Source organism: Tetrao urogallus, assembly GCF_951394365.1.
Source record: "Tetrao urogallus genome assembly, chromosome: 10".
In the NCBI taxonomy this organism is placed as follows: domain Eukaryota; kingdom Metazoa; phylum Chordata; class Aves; order Galliformes; family Phasianidae; genus Tetrao; species Tetrao urogallus.
The window spans coordinates 916,772-934,912 of NC_136823.1; the positions used below are offsets into that span (position 1 = coordinate 916,772).

General features: G+C 42.5%; 1 protein-coding gene across 1 annotated transcript in view; it reads right to left on the minus strand.

Annotated features, from left to right (window-relative positions):
• Window positions 1-671: 671 nt before the first annotated feature.
• The window catches only part of MAPKAPK3 (MAPK activated protein kinase 3), a gene marked incomplete at both ends in the record, with an annotated part of 40,136 nt that continues 22,666 nt past the window's right edge, over window positions 672-18,141 (minus strand). The window contains 9 exons of the mRNA XM_079540502.1: window positions 672-830; window positions 2,297-2,377; window positions 5,080-5,165; window positions 7,130-7,254; window positions 7,419-7,494; window positions 9,018-9,144; window positions 10,001-10,080; window positions 12,212-12,276; window positions 13,070-13,209. Of these exons, the coding sequence (XP_079396628.1) occupies window positions 672-830; window positions 2,297-2,377; window positions 5,080-5,165; window positions 7,130-7,254; window positions 7,419-7,494; window positions 9,018-9,144; window positions 10,001-10,080; window positions 12,212-12,276; window positions 13,070-13,209 (939 nt within the window). The remainder of the gene's footprint in view (window positions 831-2,296; window positions 2,378-5,079; window positions 5,166-7,129; window positions 7,255-7,418; window positions 7,495-9,017; window positions 9,145-10,000; window positions 10,081-12,211; window positions 12,277-13,069; window positions 13,210-18,141) is intronic.

Genomic DNA, 18,141 nt, shown 5'->3' on the forward strand with positions numbered 1-18,141 from the left:
AAGACTACATGAAGACTCTGTGAAAATGGAAATGTATGGATGCTTTCTTCTTCCTACAACAGGAATAAGTGCTCACTGCTCAGATGATATTCTGGAGCAATAGGAGATACGTTTGGAAACACTGACTATTCTTATCTATTCAGGCACAAAATGCTGTCCACATGCATCCAAAGTAGAACTGCACCTGTGCTACTCGTACAAAAAGCATTGGCATTTTTCTCCTTTTTCAGTACTACTGAAACTTTTTTGAACTCCTACAACACTTGGCAGAACACTTGGCATTTTTTCTATTCCCCAGTTTTAAAAGGGCAGCAGAAGTTACTCTCATAGATGGCTATGAAAGCCTCAGCACACTAGCATGCTGAGACTGTCTCCTGTTCACTCACCCAACACAGTTAAAGCCAAAACAGAACCCCGTAATATTTCTGGTATTGTTATACTTTCCCTAGCAATACGCAAACAGAATCTTATCATATAAAGTAGCCTTTATAAGCAAAGCCCTGATTCAAGATAAAAAAAAATGTTCTCTTCCTCCTGCTCCCTCTTTGCAGGACAGATTCTTTGCAGTCTCTGTGACTGCACTCAGTCACCTCAGCTGATCGTACTCGTTCATTTTAGATTGCTCTTTTTAACACATTTACCCTCCACCCACAGGTCCCTGGCTTCTCTCCTCATTGGTTATTGCACCCTGGGGCTGCAGAAGAGGCGCCGGACTGCTTCTGCTTCTTGCGGCGTTTGTTCAGGAGGCGGTTGTTGGATGTTTTCAAGTCTTTAATTTTCACCTGATCGTAGTCCACTCTCATGGTAGCCAAAGCACTGGTCATCTCCTCCTGGAAACAAAAAAATTAAATCTCTTGAACACGCTGAGGCAGAGAGAGCACAGCCTCCGTATGCCATTGCTAGGTAATGAATGTACAGAAAGAACTCTGTTGTGCCACAGCCAGGAACAACCAAACCCTTTCTGCTGCTCTGGGCTATGACTGAAGGCTTTGTTCTACTCATGGACTCATTCAGGAGGAAATATTCAGTGTTTCACATGTGGGTACACAGGACTACGCTCTGCTGGCCTGATTTCCACCACATCACCATGCCCAGCATAACTTACTGCCTGGCTCCAGGCCTTCAGCAGCTGCTAAATCCAGGCTTCTTATAACAGTCAGTGCGCTGCTCTCCTTGCACCGTTACTAAAGGAACCAGAATAAAGAGTCCACACAAAGTTACTTAAAAGTATGCACTTCAAATTCATGTGCCTTAGCTTGAAATAGCATTTAAGTGCTGGCAAATCTTAAACTTTTTAATAAAACAGATTTTTGCTCACAGCCTAAGTCAGTGAATGCCTATGCATTTAGTTCAGAAAAGGAAAAAAGATTAAATATTATAGGAATGCTAGTGACCTCTGGGACCTGTACAGAGCACAAACATAAGTTCTCAAGGAAGCGAAGAAGCTTAAGAGAAAATATCTGCTGGATCCCTCTGACTAGGGAGGTGCGTGTTGCCTAGATTCTATGAAATTTTGTCATCATGTGGCTGAACAGATGAGACTACACACTGGTAATTTAAATAAAACCAGCAATCAGTAGAATACCTTAAAGGAACGATGCAATTAGCAAAATGCCAAGTATTATAAGTGCAGAAAGTTCAGAATTAATTGTAAAAGTATGCCACCTGATAAAGCCCAGCAGGAAAGAGTTAAGGCTTGCAAACAACTTTTAGGCTGCCCTGTTGTTGCACTCTGCAGGAAGCATTCAACTGCCATCAGTACAAATAGTAGGTGATGCACCTGGTTAGATTAAGGGAAAGACAGATACGTTTTTTCTTTTTTTCCTCCTCGGTACTAAAACTGCCACAACAAGACAAGGCTGAGGTTATTTAATGTTGTTTTACAACACAAGAACAGAGTAGAAAAATAGAACGCAGCCCAACCCCGCCTCCCGTCCTGTCCCCCTCCATTTTCATCATATCCTTCACTTCACCATAACGAACTCCAAACTGTCCCTTCTCCTCTGTGCTGCATGCAGCGGCTCAGTGGGTAGCATCATTAAAACCTTTGATCATAAGCATTTTCTTTGTTGATATTTTGCACAGCTGTAAGGCTGTCAGGCGAAGCTCAGACAGCATTCTTCTTTTCTAAACAGTTATCATATACACTACTGTTCTAACTAGGACTGTTCTTAAGCTTCCGTTGCTTAGCATGGTTGTATCAAAATTACCATAACCACCAAGGAAATAAGCATCCACAGCAAAAAGAGCCCATCCAGTCTCTTATCTGAATGGCCTCAGGAAATATCTGACTCACTTTAACTTCATCCCAGTGGTCCTTGTCCTCTTGCAGGACCCGTGCGGTATGGAGGGGTGTTGGTGGCACTGCCATCGATCTCTGAGAAAAGCAAAAAGCACCAGAAAATGAGTTCTGCAAACGCAGTTTTGGAAGTGACTGCTCTTCTATGTGTATAGAGGATATAAAACTTGATCTAACATCCTTCAGTGCCCCCATTATTCATGCTTTCCATCACTCCACAAACCAGTAGATAAAAGCTAGCCTGTGTGAGGTGGTCTCCATGTGGCAGTATCACTGCAGAACATGGGGAGACAGAAATCAACGCTGAGTTTCTTTCATTCTGCTCTCTTCCAGCTCAGCCAATAAACCCGGGTTGGATAATTTTTTATGCACATTGCCCATTTTTAACAACTTAATTTCACTGTTCATTAATTGTTCTGAAGTGCTTAACTTGACCTTTATCTTCTAGGATTTGTAGTAGGAGATTTTTTTGTCTTGCAGATACCTTCACAGAGATTACCAGTTCATCAGATCATAAATGTGCCCAAAAGAAGAAGCTGTACTATCTTTCAGAGTAAGTACTGATTCATTATTCTGGCACAGTAGAGAAGAAAATGAGTGCATTGCTTGCAATGCTCTTCCACACAAAATTGAGATCTATGTTCACCTGACATGGCAGATCAGTAGATATTTTAAATTAGAATAAGGTACAATTTCTAAAGCACAGTTTCCTGGTTAAATTCAGCAAGAAGTATTCCTTGCCAGACATAAACCAAACCCTAATTTCATTCTGACTGTCTATCTTCCACATGTTTTCCCACGCAAACTTGCTGTCTACTGCTGTGGCATCCTGCGTGTCAGCAAAGGCTGAGGAGATCACTATATTTATCACTGCAAAATGAGCCTCACACTGGAAGCAGTCCTTGTACTCCACCAGCCCACAGCTTCAATGTATCGAGTTCTGCCGCAGGTACAGAAGGGGAAGCAGAACTCCCATGTCCTCTGGAAAAGAACTCCAGCTGGCAATGGCATGGGTTTATCAAGCACGGGTGGGATGGAGAAGAAGCAGATCAGCCTTTGTGGTGTTCCTGAACAGGTGCTGAACGCACCCTCCTACCTGCTGTCAGCAAGATAGAAGATTATATCCTCCATCTGAGCTGTTTTTTTTTTTTCATAAGCTACAGTAACATCCACAATAAAGGCCACGTATTTTTCACAGATTGCAATAATAACAAAAATGTAAAGAGGGGAAACAGACTATACTGCTGATTGTGAGGCATCTCCGTATGTGTGTTCCTACATAGGAACACATATAGACTTAGTAACAGAAAAGGAAGAATACAGACATTAGTTCTGTTGGTCTTTCCCTTCCTCTGCTGCATGGGAAAAACAGGTTCAGTGGAAAAAATGTGAATCTGCTGCTCCTGGAGCGTGCTTCCAGGAATGGTAGTCGAGCACAGCTCGTTGGTGCTGCAGCCTATAGACTGTCTCTAATCTCCTCCTCATTGACTGGTTATAGGAACATTTGAAGTAACATGTGTTGCTGTAGGTGGCAGCTTCCTTAGCTATTAGGCTCTCATTCTGTGAAATTTATCGCCTGCCGACTTCTGGAACACCTCCTTTTCTTCAGCCTTCAAACACTTAAGCTGGAGGTATTTATTCTCAGTGATTACACTTTTATTTGGCTAAAAACAAACAAACAAGCAAACATGTAAGACTGCCTAGATTCTGTTACAGTTTTACAGTCTCTCTGTAACCTCAATTTCTCAGCTCCCACAACTCTAAATGAAGACATCTAACTGCTCCATCAGAGTGTTATGTGGCTACATTACCATAAGATTCTAAGTGCTTTGAGATATTCAAACATTACAGAAATGCTGACTGTAACTTGTGATTTTTTTCTGTCCCTCCCTCCTGAGAAACAGGAAAGACAGAGAAAGGACTATAGGAGGAAAAAGCATTTACAGTTCAAGCTGTTCCTGGCTGATGACTTCTTGGGCAGTAAGAAATAAGTCTCGTTCTCCTTTTAGGCACAAATACAAGAACTACAGGCTATTATTTTGATCATCTTGAGTGATACCTATGGAGCAGACATGATACTCTGAAACTCAGTCTGATTAACAGATGGCATTCTTGTCTCTTGTTTGAAATACTACTGCATTAATAAAATGAACTTCTACCCATCTCCCACCATGCAGGAAAAAAAAGAAAATCAGATAAAAAAAGAAAAATAAACTCAACCAGATTACAGATTGAAACCTGAACTGAGACCATTAATAGCTCCGTGTAGCACCTTATCTGGCCATCTCTTACAGGGCACTGAGCCAAAAACCCTGCTCCTCCCCGAGGCATTTTCCAGGATCTGCCAAGGATGAGAATTCCTGCTAAGCATAAGACTCTGCTCACACTAACACAGCTATGCACAATGGTGCCTAAGACCACTAATAATAGCTCTCTCTAAATCCTGCACTGATGAGGTAAGTACAGTTTATTTTTATATTTTTTAGAGGGAGTAACGCGCGTATGTGCTGCAGCCAACAGTGACTGCCTGCTCACAGAAGACGTAGATGCATTTTGCTTCTGCTTCCAAGGATGCTACTGTGGGTGTCTCTGTGTGTCCTCTGGTAACACGAAGAAGAATTGTGGTTCTACAGGCAGGTGCCCTTCTGTGAAGGGTATATAGGTTAATTAAGTTATGAGCAATAATCGTCCTTCTCTTGCTGTGCTACGTGGAGCTATACCATAAGCTCTGCATGCAAGAATTCATCTTGCTCTCTTGTAAAAAGCTACAAGAAACTCACGTTAATCCAAGGGTGATTCATAAATTGGGAAATTGTCATCCTCTCTGTTGGGTCTGTCTTCAGTAAGTGGCGAATCAGTTGTTTGGCTGAAAAACAGGACCAACATAGCGTGTTGTAGTCTACTACTGTGGTCCCAAAAAAAGCTGGAGAAGACCTGCTGAATGAAGAAAGGTAATTTTCCAGAACTCAAAACAATGTTTCCAAGTTAAGAAGCCATATACAGTGTGGGAGGTTATTATGCCTGAAGAGGCAGAACATGGAAATATCTCAAACTGAAAAGGTAAGAAGGAAGGACAAAGGATTGGAGATTCCATGCATGCTATCTACTTCACAAGACCAACAGTCATGAGATCAAGAACTTAAGAAAAAGAGAAATAGAGGAGCATAAAGCTGCTGGTTTAAAATATGGCAACAAGCCTAGCATTATGGGCTGAATGAATGCATAAGCTGACGTTTTGAGAAGTGACAGAAGACAAAAACTAGTTGTGAAAACAAAGACAGTAAACTGCTCTGACAACTGAGAGGCCACTAAAAAAAACAACAAAGTCAAAGAAATGGGTTACATAAACTGGCTTTACATCAGCTTTCTGTGAACGTGGCATTGGCCAAAGCAAGAGGTACTAACTCTGTAACTGAGATATGAGATGACAAGAGTTTGAACAAGAGATTCAGTAATGTGGACGGACAGGAAACACCGCACCCAAGGGACATTATTCAGAAAGAATCATAACTTCCTTGGGAGAACCTAGAAAAACTTCTGAATATGTTCTTTCATCAGCATTAAACGAAAGATGACTATGCTTTGAAAGGCCTGTGACAGATAGAAGTTTGAGACTTTAATGACAGAGGCCACAAAGATGATATACAGTAGAGAGTACCTGGAGGCTAAAATCTAAAAAGTTTTAAAAAGGAGGAAACCATGAGCAGAACCCACTGATTACAGGAAGCTGGGGGGAAATTCAGAAGTAGCCTCCAAAGACAACGTACTGCAGGAATGGTCTAAAACAAAGGAAATGATGACAGGACCATACAGAGGAGGGCAAAAAGAAGCAGGCTAAAAGAATGCCTATAGGCTAGCCAAACATTAATATGTTCAAAGGCAGAGGACATCTATCTTCACTGAAGCAAGCATATGGAAACTACATATTTTCCAAGCAAATGTTTTCTGAACAAGCTTTGCTAGCATTACAATAACTACTGTAATACAAACAAAATCCAATACTGACAAAATGGTAAGCCAGAAACCCAAAGATTAAACATCTTCTCTACCAAGATGCAGTAGTTGATACTGCACGCTCAGTCACGAGTTGTTACAACAATGCCACAATCACAGTATTCTTCAGGATATACTATTAGTGCTTTAGCAGCAAGTGTGACAAGATGTTAACAGCAGTAGAATAATGGGCTTGTTAGAAAGAAGATGTGCTCAGAAATTGTTGACCCTTCTCTCTAAGATGGGCAGTTGAGACCTCCAGGTTATGACACTGTCAGAATAACAGAATCAAAACCATCTGCTTTCAGGACCGGTTTGAACCCATTCAGGTCACAGCTGAGCAGCAGCAGGTTTTGGTCAATAACTTATACAAAATAAATTGTTGACCTTGATTTAAGTGGAGGCTGGCAAGCTGCCACGTCACAAAGAGCTAGCATAAAAAGTTGCCGACCTTGCTGGCTGTATCACCAAAGAGGGCACAGACTGAATGAGTTCTGAACAGAGTTTGCCTTTCTTCCAACTTAGCTTGTGTTACAGCTACCCTGACAATCCCCTTTCTCAGGATTATATATTTTTGTTTCCTGAGGGTTTAACTCAGGCTTTCATTAGCACTAGCTGGATTTGAAAACAAGCTTTCAGTCATCATTTACTTTTTGTAGTGCTTTGTTGCTGGCTAGTGTCTGAATTCCAAGTCCTCTTACAATACCTTACAATAAAAATACTAATATTAAAAAAAAATTGAAATAAAACTTAAAATCAGGTTTTTAGAAAAAGTGCTGTGTAAACACTTCTCTACTGCACAACACCGCACACATCAGAGGCACTGAGCATTCTTACCTTCTTCTGACACTTCAGCCCATTCTGGATTGGGAAACCCATACTGCCCCATTCGAATTCTTCTCTTCATCCCTGGAGAAATAGCTTGTCCAGTGTTTGAGTAGAACGGAGGGAACCCACACAGGCTGTAAGAATGGACAAAAGAAGTCTTATAGACTAGAAAGCTCTTAAGCTCCAGTGCAAGCTTATGCTCCTCTGAAGGTAGTGTGATCCTAGTGACTGACTACTTGTAAATGCAGATTTAATAACATCCGTTATTTCTGTTAATCTAGACTCTTCAAGTACTTACAGAATGTATGTGATGACACCCAGAGACCACATGTCACATGATTTGTCATACTTTTCAGGACCAAGGACTTCTGGGGCTGGAGAATTGAGAAAAAAGCATAAACTAACAGAATACCACGTAATTCTTCGTGTTTCCACCACTTATAAGTAGCAGCATAATTCAACAATAAATATAGGAGGCATTAAAAAAAAAAGTAAAATCGAACCAAAAACCCCCATACGCCACACGCTGCAGTAACAGTGTGGTATTTTCTATTGACAAGTTCCCAAGCACATCTCTGTAGCTTTAAAGAGGAGGAACAGAACTGGCAAAATGCCCTGTACTCTTCACCTTACTGTCTCTCTGCTCAGGAGAGTACTAAGATTACAAAAAAGCAAGAAGGAGGTACAGCTGAATGTGTACAGGGAGACACAGCACTGAAAGAGGCCTGAGCATATGTTCCAGCAGTCAGAACAGAAAGGACCTGCTTAGCTGTGATACGATTTTGAACAGTACCTATGTGGAATGTCTGGCTTTTTCAACTACAGAGCACTGCATCTTTCCCTAAGCAACAAAACTTTACAGAAATGCATTCAGGGGGACATTTTCCTCCCCACACCTCCTGGGCAGGTGAACTGATAGGGGCCCTGGGTTTGTAAGAAATGACTCTCTAAACATATGAGCAATCCTACTGGTTTATTTAAAAAAAAAAAAAAAAAAAAAAAAAAAAAGGTGTTGAGAAGGAAAATGTCAGCCTGTTTATATACAAATATAAAGGCAGAAAAACATGGATGTGAAAATTCTTTAACATTTTATCACCTATCCCAGTTAAAGAAAACAAAGAAGAAAGTACCAGGAAGAAAACTACTGCTATGGTAGGTTTTTACTAACAAATGAGTACCAACATCTTCCATTACAAAAAAAAAGAGGTCATGTCCACATAGAAAAAGGGAACTAACTCTTCCAAAAAATTAAGCCCTTTCTCCTCCAAAAAAATTCCAAGCACAGACTGCCTCAGTCGTACCATATGGTGAATGACTATTAACTCAGAGACCAAAAAGGACATACTCTGAAATGAGTGCACAGAGCACAGCCTGATGTGGCATTCATTACGCAGTGCTTTGGACAAAACACAGGCAAAAATTCAGCTGTGACTAAGTCACTTTGATCTTTTATTATTAATTCCTCCATTTGCCATCTTTAAGAAGCCTTACAACTGATGGAGTACTCTCCCTGATTTCTTATTGCATTAGTTAAGCTATGGGAAGCTTTGCAAGGAAACACCCAAATAATTATGAAGCCAAGTTCAAATTATGGCTATTATTGCATCATCCAGAGGAAACATCAGGTTTACTTCAGTGTAACCAGATGTAAAATGTTCTCTCTCCTTGATCCTCATTCGCACCCCTTGTTAAGGCTGTTTCCTACTAAGGAAGAAAAGGAAGAGTGCTGGACTGGACCCAGACTAGGTTTTGGGATGGGCTGGATACTATTTTAATTCTGCAGGCTCCCTTTTTGCACTACATCCACAGGAGATCTGCCACCCGTTCCTACAGCCCACAGACCCACTGTAACAGGAGGAATGAGAAACACAGAATAAATGCATTTTGGATGACTCACCCACATAATAAGGAGTGTAACAGGGGGTTTGCAGTGCATTTTGTACAGTGGTTTCTTTGGCAAAGCCGAAGTCTGTGAGTTTAAGTACAGTATCCTTTTCTTTTGATGTGTAAAGCAAGTTTTCAGGCTGAAAGACCACCAGGAGAAAGATAAGCGGGGTAATGAAGAGAGGCCTCCAACAACAAGCTGTGCAGTCAAAACACTCCTGCTTGCCTTGATCACCACCAATATTTGGATCCCCTCTCTACCTCACACCCCACCATATCGCACAGGAAGCTCCCTCCCAACACACCAGCACCTTTGCTCAGAGCAAGGATCAGCGTCCCTCGCAACACGGCGTTAGTTCGCTGAGCGTGTTCAGGGAGCATTTGAGGCTATGCACTTCAGTTTCTGTGCTGGTGACAGGCAGTGGCACACAGCTCCACAGTATGTATATGTACACATGTCTGAACTGGTAAGCCATTCTCCAGTTCCTACCTATGGAGCATCTCCACCACATACGTGTAACCCTCAGCGACGCCAAACAACGTCAGTTCTCCTGCCAACTAAATGCACAGAAGCATCCACAGAAACTTCATAAACCCTTTATTACAAGGAAAGTACAGTTCAGAAAACAAATAATAACCGATAAAGACTGCAGATGATGATACAGCACCTAGTCTAAGTTTACTTCAGGCAGTGTTATTTTCTTGTTAATTAACTGAGTTCCAAGTTGCTGGTACCTCTTCAGCTAACCATCAGACTGCATCCCCCTGAATCCTCTACACAACTGGAGAGCTGCGATTAAGTCACTTAGCACACATGAACATTTTGACCTTGGACGAGAAGTGATCTACTTGTGAACAAATCCCCTCTCACACTGGCAGAGGAACAGGAACACTTAGATAATCTATTTGTACTCCCAGTTCTATTTAAACCACCACCACCCATTTATTTTTCCACCCTACATTCTTTTCTTCTGACCACACACCTCCAGACCTTACCTTGACGTCCCTATGGGCAATGTTCATTGAATGCAGATACTGGATGGCTGTGCCGATGTCTCTCATTATTTCAGAGGCCTCTAGAAATACAATTTTAGGGAAAGGTCACATTAACATTCCCACTGTAACTCAGGGACATGCTTGGGAATGCTTATGACTTACGAACAGCTTGCTGGAATACATGGCTAGCATCGAGAGTAGAGTATCTAAAATTAGCCCTAGCAGCTGTGTTTTGGTTTTGCAGGCAACCATACCCCAATCCCCTGGCTGCTCAGCCCTCCTCCCAAGCAGGCACAGCAACCAAACAGTTGAGAATTCTGCTTTTCATGAGCTTGGAAATTTGTGCTTTAATTTTCTCAGTGGAAAAGCAGAGAAGGTACACAAGCAACTCCCAGCCAGGACGCAGCTCTGGTAGTTCAGGACATGACCTTGGTTATCCTAGACAGAAGTTTAACTTTCAGCTTCTAGTTCAGGGGTAATGGGAGGATCTAATAGATTTTCTAAAAATAGAGCAACATAACAATATAATAATTAGAGGACAGGTCACATCTTTTTCACTGTCTTTAGAAGTTTTCCTTGGAAGAAATGAAGTCAGCAGTTCTACTCTGCAGAGCCCAAACCTCCTACTACCAAACAAGATGTTTTGAAAATTTAACATATATCCCAGTGGTAAATTTTCTGGCTGGTGAGCTGCCTTGCAAGAGCAGTACTCAAGATCTGGATGAGTTCAGTTGCACACGGAAAGTTTCGGAGCAGGGAGGTGTGACATTCCCCTTATAGCAAATGAGCATTATATTACATCTTCATTAACAGGGAAACAGAAATAGCCACTTCAATTTGCTGATCTTTTCTGCACAGGTAGGAACCTCAGCTGCAACAGTGAGAGGGAAAAGAGAAATTATTGTACTGTAACCTGGAAGCCATTTTCACATCACTTTTGATTGAAATTATGCAATCCCAGGCAATAATAACCAGAAAAGCTAAAAAACACTCATCTCCTCAAGGGAAAGCTGTGCAAAACTTCTCCCTTCCTGGCACAGGCTGAGAAGTCTGGCTTCAACGGCGAGTTGCTGCTGATGAATAAATGACCAGTGAACCTGGGGAATCCAGTGCTACAGGGCTTATTCATCTCAGGAATGAATGAAAGGCTATTTTTATCTCAACATACAAATGGTTTCTGAGGAAATACATAGGATACTATATAATACTATCTAAAGTAGAAAAATCCTGTCTATAGCACTAAGGGCCATTAGAACAGTTTCCTCCCTGGAATCTTGCATTTTAGAGAGGAACAAAGTGTCTGAAAATGCTCATTCTCCAACACAATGCTCATATCAGTTCAAGGACTCATCCCTGGCCAGGAAACATGGGAACACAGGATCAAGAATAGCCCAGCCTCTATAGCAGCCTTCCTAAACACAAGCTCAGGTATAATTTACAAGCTCAGGTATAAACTGTTCCTCTTCAAATCATTTTGTCAGGACGCCAGTTATAAACACTAATATTTTCACTCCTGGTTAGAAATAACCTTGTTTGTTGTGAATGGGCAAGAAGAACCACATTCAAGCACACCTGTAGTACTCAGTAAATAACGATCAACACTGACAGTAAAAATGGCAGAAGTATTTTACTGCAAGCTATGTCACTGGCTCCTAGCAGGTCTTTACACATGCACACAGTCCCTATTATAGATGAGGAGGCTCGTTTGCAGCATGGCTAATAACACTTCCTTTCAAGTAGTACTTTAAAACCCTCAAATAAGAGATGTTTCATAAAATGTGATTTGCTCATTATATTCCCCACCTCACAGCATAGTTGTTTAAGGGATAGCCAGAATAAAAATCACAGCAGGACCTGAGCTGATGTTGGGAGGTGGTCTGGCAGGAGACCAGAGACAAGAGTAATAGAGGCTGCAGTGGCTCATAATTGAAAAAGCTGAGCAAATATGTATAAGGAATTTTCCTCTAACCTTCCACGTTGTGCCCGAACTTGGCACAGTCCAGTAACTTTTGATTCAAAAGAAACTTTGGAGGTAACTCTTTACTACAGAATTGAAAATAAATAACATGGAAATCTACCAAAAAAAAAAAAAAAAAAAAAGAAAGAAAGAAAAAAAAGAAAATAAACAAAAGAAAAATCTTGTAAGAGACCTAAGTAGGGGAAAAAGCAAAGAAGCAATTTGTCACAAACGTGAAACTTGTGATTTTTCACCTCTCTCGGTGAAAGCTTGGTCTCCTCTCTCCTGGATCCTGCTAAACAGCTCTCCTCCCTCCATACTGAAACAAAGAACACACAGAAACAACAACAAAAATACCTTATGTGAGTGGGAAAGACCAAATTAACACCTGACTGCGCATCTGTGAACCATGGCAGGAACGGATTAGAAGAGATTACAGACCACCTCCCATGCCAATGCCTCTTAAACACCACGCTCCTTCAAACCAACACACAGAGCCACTGTGATACGGAATAAATAGAAAGCAAAGCAAAACCAAGGAGTTTTGATGCTTTCTGCTTAATGCACACTGACATAAGGAACACGATACTCGCAGTTGGGAAGTCAGATATGTTGGCAAAAGGAGGCTGTTTTGTGTAAGGATAGGAGATGAAGAAAATAGGAATCAAAGGTAGTGAAAAATGTTATTATTTGTCTCTAGTGAAGACACCATTGTGGTATTACAGATCACAGAGAGAATAAGAAAAGTTATAGTGGAAACAGAATAAAAACGATCCTGTCAGATCACAGGACTTGTAGTTGGAAGTCCAGTCGAAGTATATCGTATTTGTACAGACATATCTTTCAAGATCATATTGACTGGCCAGCTTTCGTGAGGATAATTGTCAGAGTACAAGAAAAATTTGTGTCATGCTTAAGGTTCCTCATTCTCCCACTGCACAAGTTGGCTGAAGCAGCTGTACATTTACCTACAAGTTCTATAGAGACAACAACAGGCTTGCTGCCCAAACAAAACTTGTGCTAATGAGAAAGCCCTCTTAATTCTTTTCTAAGCCAGCATTTTCTCTCTCTGCTCCCCTCACCCCTCAAAGAGCAGTGCTGCTGGTCCATACCATTCCATGACAATGAGGAGGCATCTCTTTCCATGATGTATGTTCTCATAAACATCCAGGATGTGGACAATGTGGGGACAACCCGATGCCCGCCAGTGATATTCTACTTCCAGACGAGCTTTTGGGTTGTCATACAGGAGCTGAAAGAAACAGAAGAAAGCAATGACACCAGCTTGTATTATTTGGCTTTAATGTGGTACGTAAATGCAGCCCGTTTTTGAGTTTAAGGATGGTTCCAAGGACTACCTGGAGCACTTTTCTCCAGCCAAAAAATGTCAGTCCATCACAGGACTTCCACCACCTCTGAACTGTCCCACTTTCTAGACTGAAGAATACAGAAGCCACAACTGGTCTTTCAGAGCTGAGGAGTCTGGAGTGGCAGCAAGGAGAGATTTTGAAGGAGGTGGATACAGAGCCATCTCATCCAACTCCAGATGAGAAAACGCAGGTTTCATCCTACTTTTTTTGCAGTACTCACACTGCAGTCAAACAGAGTATGTTGTGTAAAGGGAACTCCTGTAAGGAAACAAGACCTTGTACGGCCAGATGGGCTGGAGCCCCCCACTTTCTGGATGGAGCAGAGACTCATTCTGCAAGTAATTGTAAAAGAGGAAGGAAAATTCAGGAGGGAGGCACAGCTTCCCTCCCACACCTTCATTTTATGTCTATTTTATAGATTTTTTTTCAATACAGCTAAGTATTCCACAGAAATCCCACCTTCCTCTTGGAGGAAAAAAACTGTTGGAAGAAGGTGTAGTCTCAGGACACAACCACTCAGATCAAGAAAAAAATGCCCTAAGCTAGGAAAAGTAATTCTGCCTTCAGCTTAGGATTAACTCTGTTCCGAAGCAAAACGGATTTTATGATCACTTCTCTTCTGCCCAGTTTTGCCCTCCACCACCTCCCAGTTTTTGCTTTAGGGATGGCTCTCAGGACATCTGCTTTCAATGGAAGGAAAATTAAGTATACACCTAAGGGTTAAAGCCTTAGCAGGCAACAGCACCAAGAGGCTGCATAAGATTTCCTTCCAAATAAAAGCATCTGTTAGTCTGGATCCTCTCATTCTGTTCCCCTACTAAGGACAATGAACCTCCAACCTGCCCCCCAGATGCTGGGAGAAAAGTCTTCCAGGTGCAGTGCAAACCCTTACAGTTCAGAGATTGAAAGCAGTAAGATTTTTCATACTGACTCTGAGCAGGTTTCTTAAACTCGACAGAAACATCTCACAGCATCAGGGTCAGAACGGCCCTTCGAATATCTGAATGCCTGCACTTCTCCCCCTGTCACATGCAAGGCTGGTTTATTTTAAAGGCGTTAATCTCTGGAAGGGAGCTCTAAGAGTTCATCTTTCCCATCTTGGAACCTTGCACATGAGAAACAAGTCCCATCCCTACACCATACGGCTGTGATTTCAGTTTGGTACTTTATATCCTGTGGAAATAATGATTGTAATGATAGAACAGCAACACAGTGGGTGCTATATAAAGCATCCTCCAGTGCACTGAAAGGGTAGAAAAATACCTCTGATCTAGTTACCTTAGAAAAGGATTAAACAACTGCGCAGGGCCTCTTTTCAAACACAGAAACAAAAACTACTGCACTATTTGGTATTAGCCTGGAGCTCTTCTTGTGTTTGCCATCAGGTCCCATCCAAAACACAACTGCATGATACCTGCTGAAAATATGTAACCTGCCATTAGGGACCTAAGAATCAGCTCGGGAAAATGAGATCGCTTCTCCATCCAATTGCTGAGCTTCCCAAGGCTCAAACAGTGTCTCAGACACCTCTTGGAATGCAGAAGCATGATTTAAAGGTCATGGGAAGGAAGTCACAAATTCTAGTTTCTGTACTGACTCCAATGCAGGCAATTTGCATCACTTGGATAAAGAGCTTATTCCCCTCTGGTGCTCCAAAATCCCTGTGGCAAAACAGACACAGCAACACAGCACGGACAGCTGTGTCACCACACAAATTGCTGGTGGACCCCTGGGCAGAATGCAAAGGGATTCTCTTCTCCTCCAGGCTGGGAGCAGGGAGAGATTGCTGTGCTTCTGTGACGGAGGAGGGGATGACCCGCCTGAGCAGACACTCTCTACCATGGACGGCCCCGGGGGCTGCTCAGCTCTGCCCCATGGGTTCCACGGCCTCAGCATACTGCCAGCTTCTCTGTGGTGCAAACAGCTGAACAAGCTTTCTCACTGGGTGCAATGCCCTTGCAGCCAACCCACTTCTTCCACAGCTGTCGCTCTGCACCCAGAGCACACTCGTTTGAGATCACTCGCTATCCGCCTCTTCCTTCCTGCTCCAGCCCAGCGATGGCCTGATTTCCAACACAAATAACTTCCTAAAAAAAGAGATGGCTCCAATTTGGACAAAAAGTCCATTACCAAGCCTGAACTCGCCTGCTATACTTTTCATCCCCAAGCCCATTCAGCAGCTTTCCCTTCCCAGCCGCTGTGTTCCAGGGCCGTCCATCAGCATTTTCCTCTCTGCCCTTCTGAGCTTGGGCCTGCGCCTGGAGGGCTCTTCAAAGGTTCAACACTGCAACCATATAGCTCCAACACCCTCAGGATTAACCAGGCTGCTCAGAAAAGCATGAGGCAATTTACTGCTTGGATGTGACTGGATCAGCGCCACTTCTGAGCAGGACACTACACAACCCTCCTCACCTTTCCTGTGCTGTTAATTACCCATAACCATTATCTCTACTAATGTTAATTGCGCTATAATCTGCGTACCTGGCGTTTGCGGTGTGCAGAGATGGTTTTCATGTTTGCAATGAATGCTTACGGAAATTTCACTGAATTGAATTCCCACTCTCCAAGGTGCCTTTACAAGGCATTTGGATACTCGAGGATCTGCAACTTCTGTTCTCCATTCTTACAGGCAGGTTTCATGTACCCCTCAGTGCTAAGCTTGGATATACTCATATCAAAATGACACTTGGAAAGCAGAGGAAAGGAAGTGCAAAAGGAAGAGTACACACACCAAAACGTGCCAGAAACCAAGCAATGTCTGATGCATCAAACAGCAACCTTTGAATTTCTCCTTCTGAGCCTTAAACATAAATTAAATCTTATATCTACATCTGGAAGCTATAATCTACATCTTTTAAGTAGTCTCACAAAATCAGACGCCTGTACAACGAAAGCCAGGCAAGGCTAAAGGTTACATTTCTACAAAATGTAGGCGATGGTTTAGAAACAGCCTGAAATTCTAGCCCAGTGGTAGCAAAATTGTAAATACTGCCATCTTCTCGAGGCTGAAGAGAGTCCTCAGCCCGCTCCTATAGCTGTGCCAGCCACGCTACCACTGTGCCCAGGTCTCTGACAATATACATCAGAGCTGAGGGAATCACTGACAAACCCAGAGCTTCAGAAACTCTTCTGAGGTTCATGCTGTGGTCTGAAAAAAAAGGAGCTCCAGTCTTCCCCAAAGCTCCCACATGGAACAGCTGAGTCGTGACCCCATGGGCAGCAGCATGAGCCAACCCAACTCCTTATCAATTAAGCCCCAAAACATTGTCCCATCTCCCAAATTTTCGCTGTTCCAGATCAGAAATCCATTAAGAGAGCTTTTCAGCTCAAAACCCAACACATTTCATTCAGAAAATCAGGGCAGAGAGGGAGCTGCCCCATGGTCAGGTCCTGCACATTGCAGCTCAAGCTCCCCAAGCTCTGGAGTACTGCTCTAACTCAGGTCAGTGAGTGCCTACCAAGCCAAACTTCAGGACTGCAGCCTTGCTGGCCAGCGCTGTGCAATTTCTGCCTGTGCAGAATTTCTTGATAGGGGAAGGAAAAGAAAAAAAAAGAGAGAGAAACTAAGAAGTGACACAGTAGCTTCTAATTGCTTTTCCATTGATTCAGTGTTGTGTAAGCAAAGAAGGAGAGCAGGAACCCTCATACCTTAACAGACCAATCTATACAGGAAACAGCCTCCTAAGGACCCCAGAGAGCAGCATTTTCTGGACTCTGAAACCACAACAGCAGAGAGAAGATCCCCATAGGCAGAGGTGTGTGACAGGCTGCGGGCAGGAAGCAGAGGCTGCTTTGTGACTTTCCCTCTTCACACGCGCTAGCACAGATGAGATATTATTATTATACTTGCCCTCCATTCTCCACACAGGGAATTCAGACCCTTGCACGTATTTGTTTCATTTATTTGAAATTTCAGCAACTCCCTCAGGTTCCAGCCCTGCCAGAATTAGAGCTGTCACAGGCTCAGCTATCACCTACTGCACACACCATGCTGGAGCAGCACCCAGTGCTGCATGCATCTTTCACCCGCTCCAATTCCAGACCCCTGAACTCTCATCTCCTTCAATAGACAATCACTTTTATCACCCCTACAGTCTATTTTGCTCACAGGAAGGTTCCCCGTTATTAACAGGAATGGAGCTGGAAGAAACTTTCAGTTCCTGGGATCCTCAGCAGAGACACATGTGTATTTAAGCAGAGCTGTTATTTTTCTATCTGAGTAGAGAAAGCCTCTGCTCAGGCATATGTGGGTAAATGCCTAACTTCTTTTGCTTTTTTTTTTTTTTCATGTAACTGTTACAAAAAATGCTGAATCCTACAAATAAGCCTGTGAATGTAAATTCACACTGATGCGCAGAAACTAACACCATTTGCTGCATTCTTTATTCAAGAGGAGCTGATGGCAAAAGGAGGCTTGGATAACGTTTCTTTCATCTCTACTCTCCTATATGCTACCAAAAAAAAAAAAAAAAAAAAGCTATCACTGTGGCTCAGGACATCTAGTCTTTTCTTACACCCTGACTGTTTGAACATCTATTACTTCAACGTTAACAATCTTTATCTGTTTCAGATCCCTCCACAAGGGATAAAACCACCCTTTGTGTCTGAATGCAGAAGGAACTGAAGTTACCCAGAAATTCTTCTTTGTGCATCAGCACTCCCCATCAGTCAAATGGCAGAAGCTCTTGCCTGTTTGCAGTGGCAGCCCAGCAAGCAGGAAAATGCACAAATGCAAAGCTCAAAGAAAGCAATGATTTTTTGCTTAATAAGACCCAACGCACTTCTGATAGAATTATTTAGTGCCCCAGCATCAG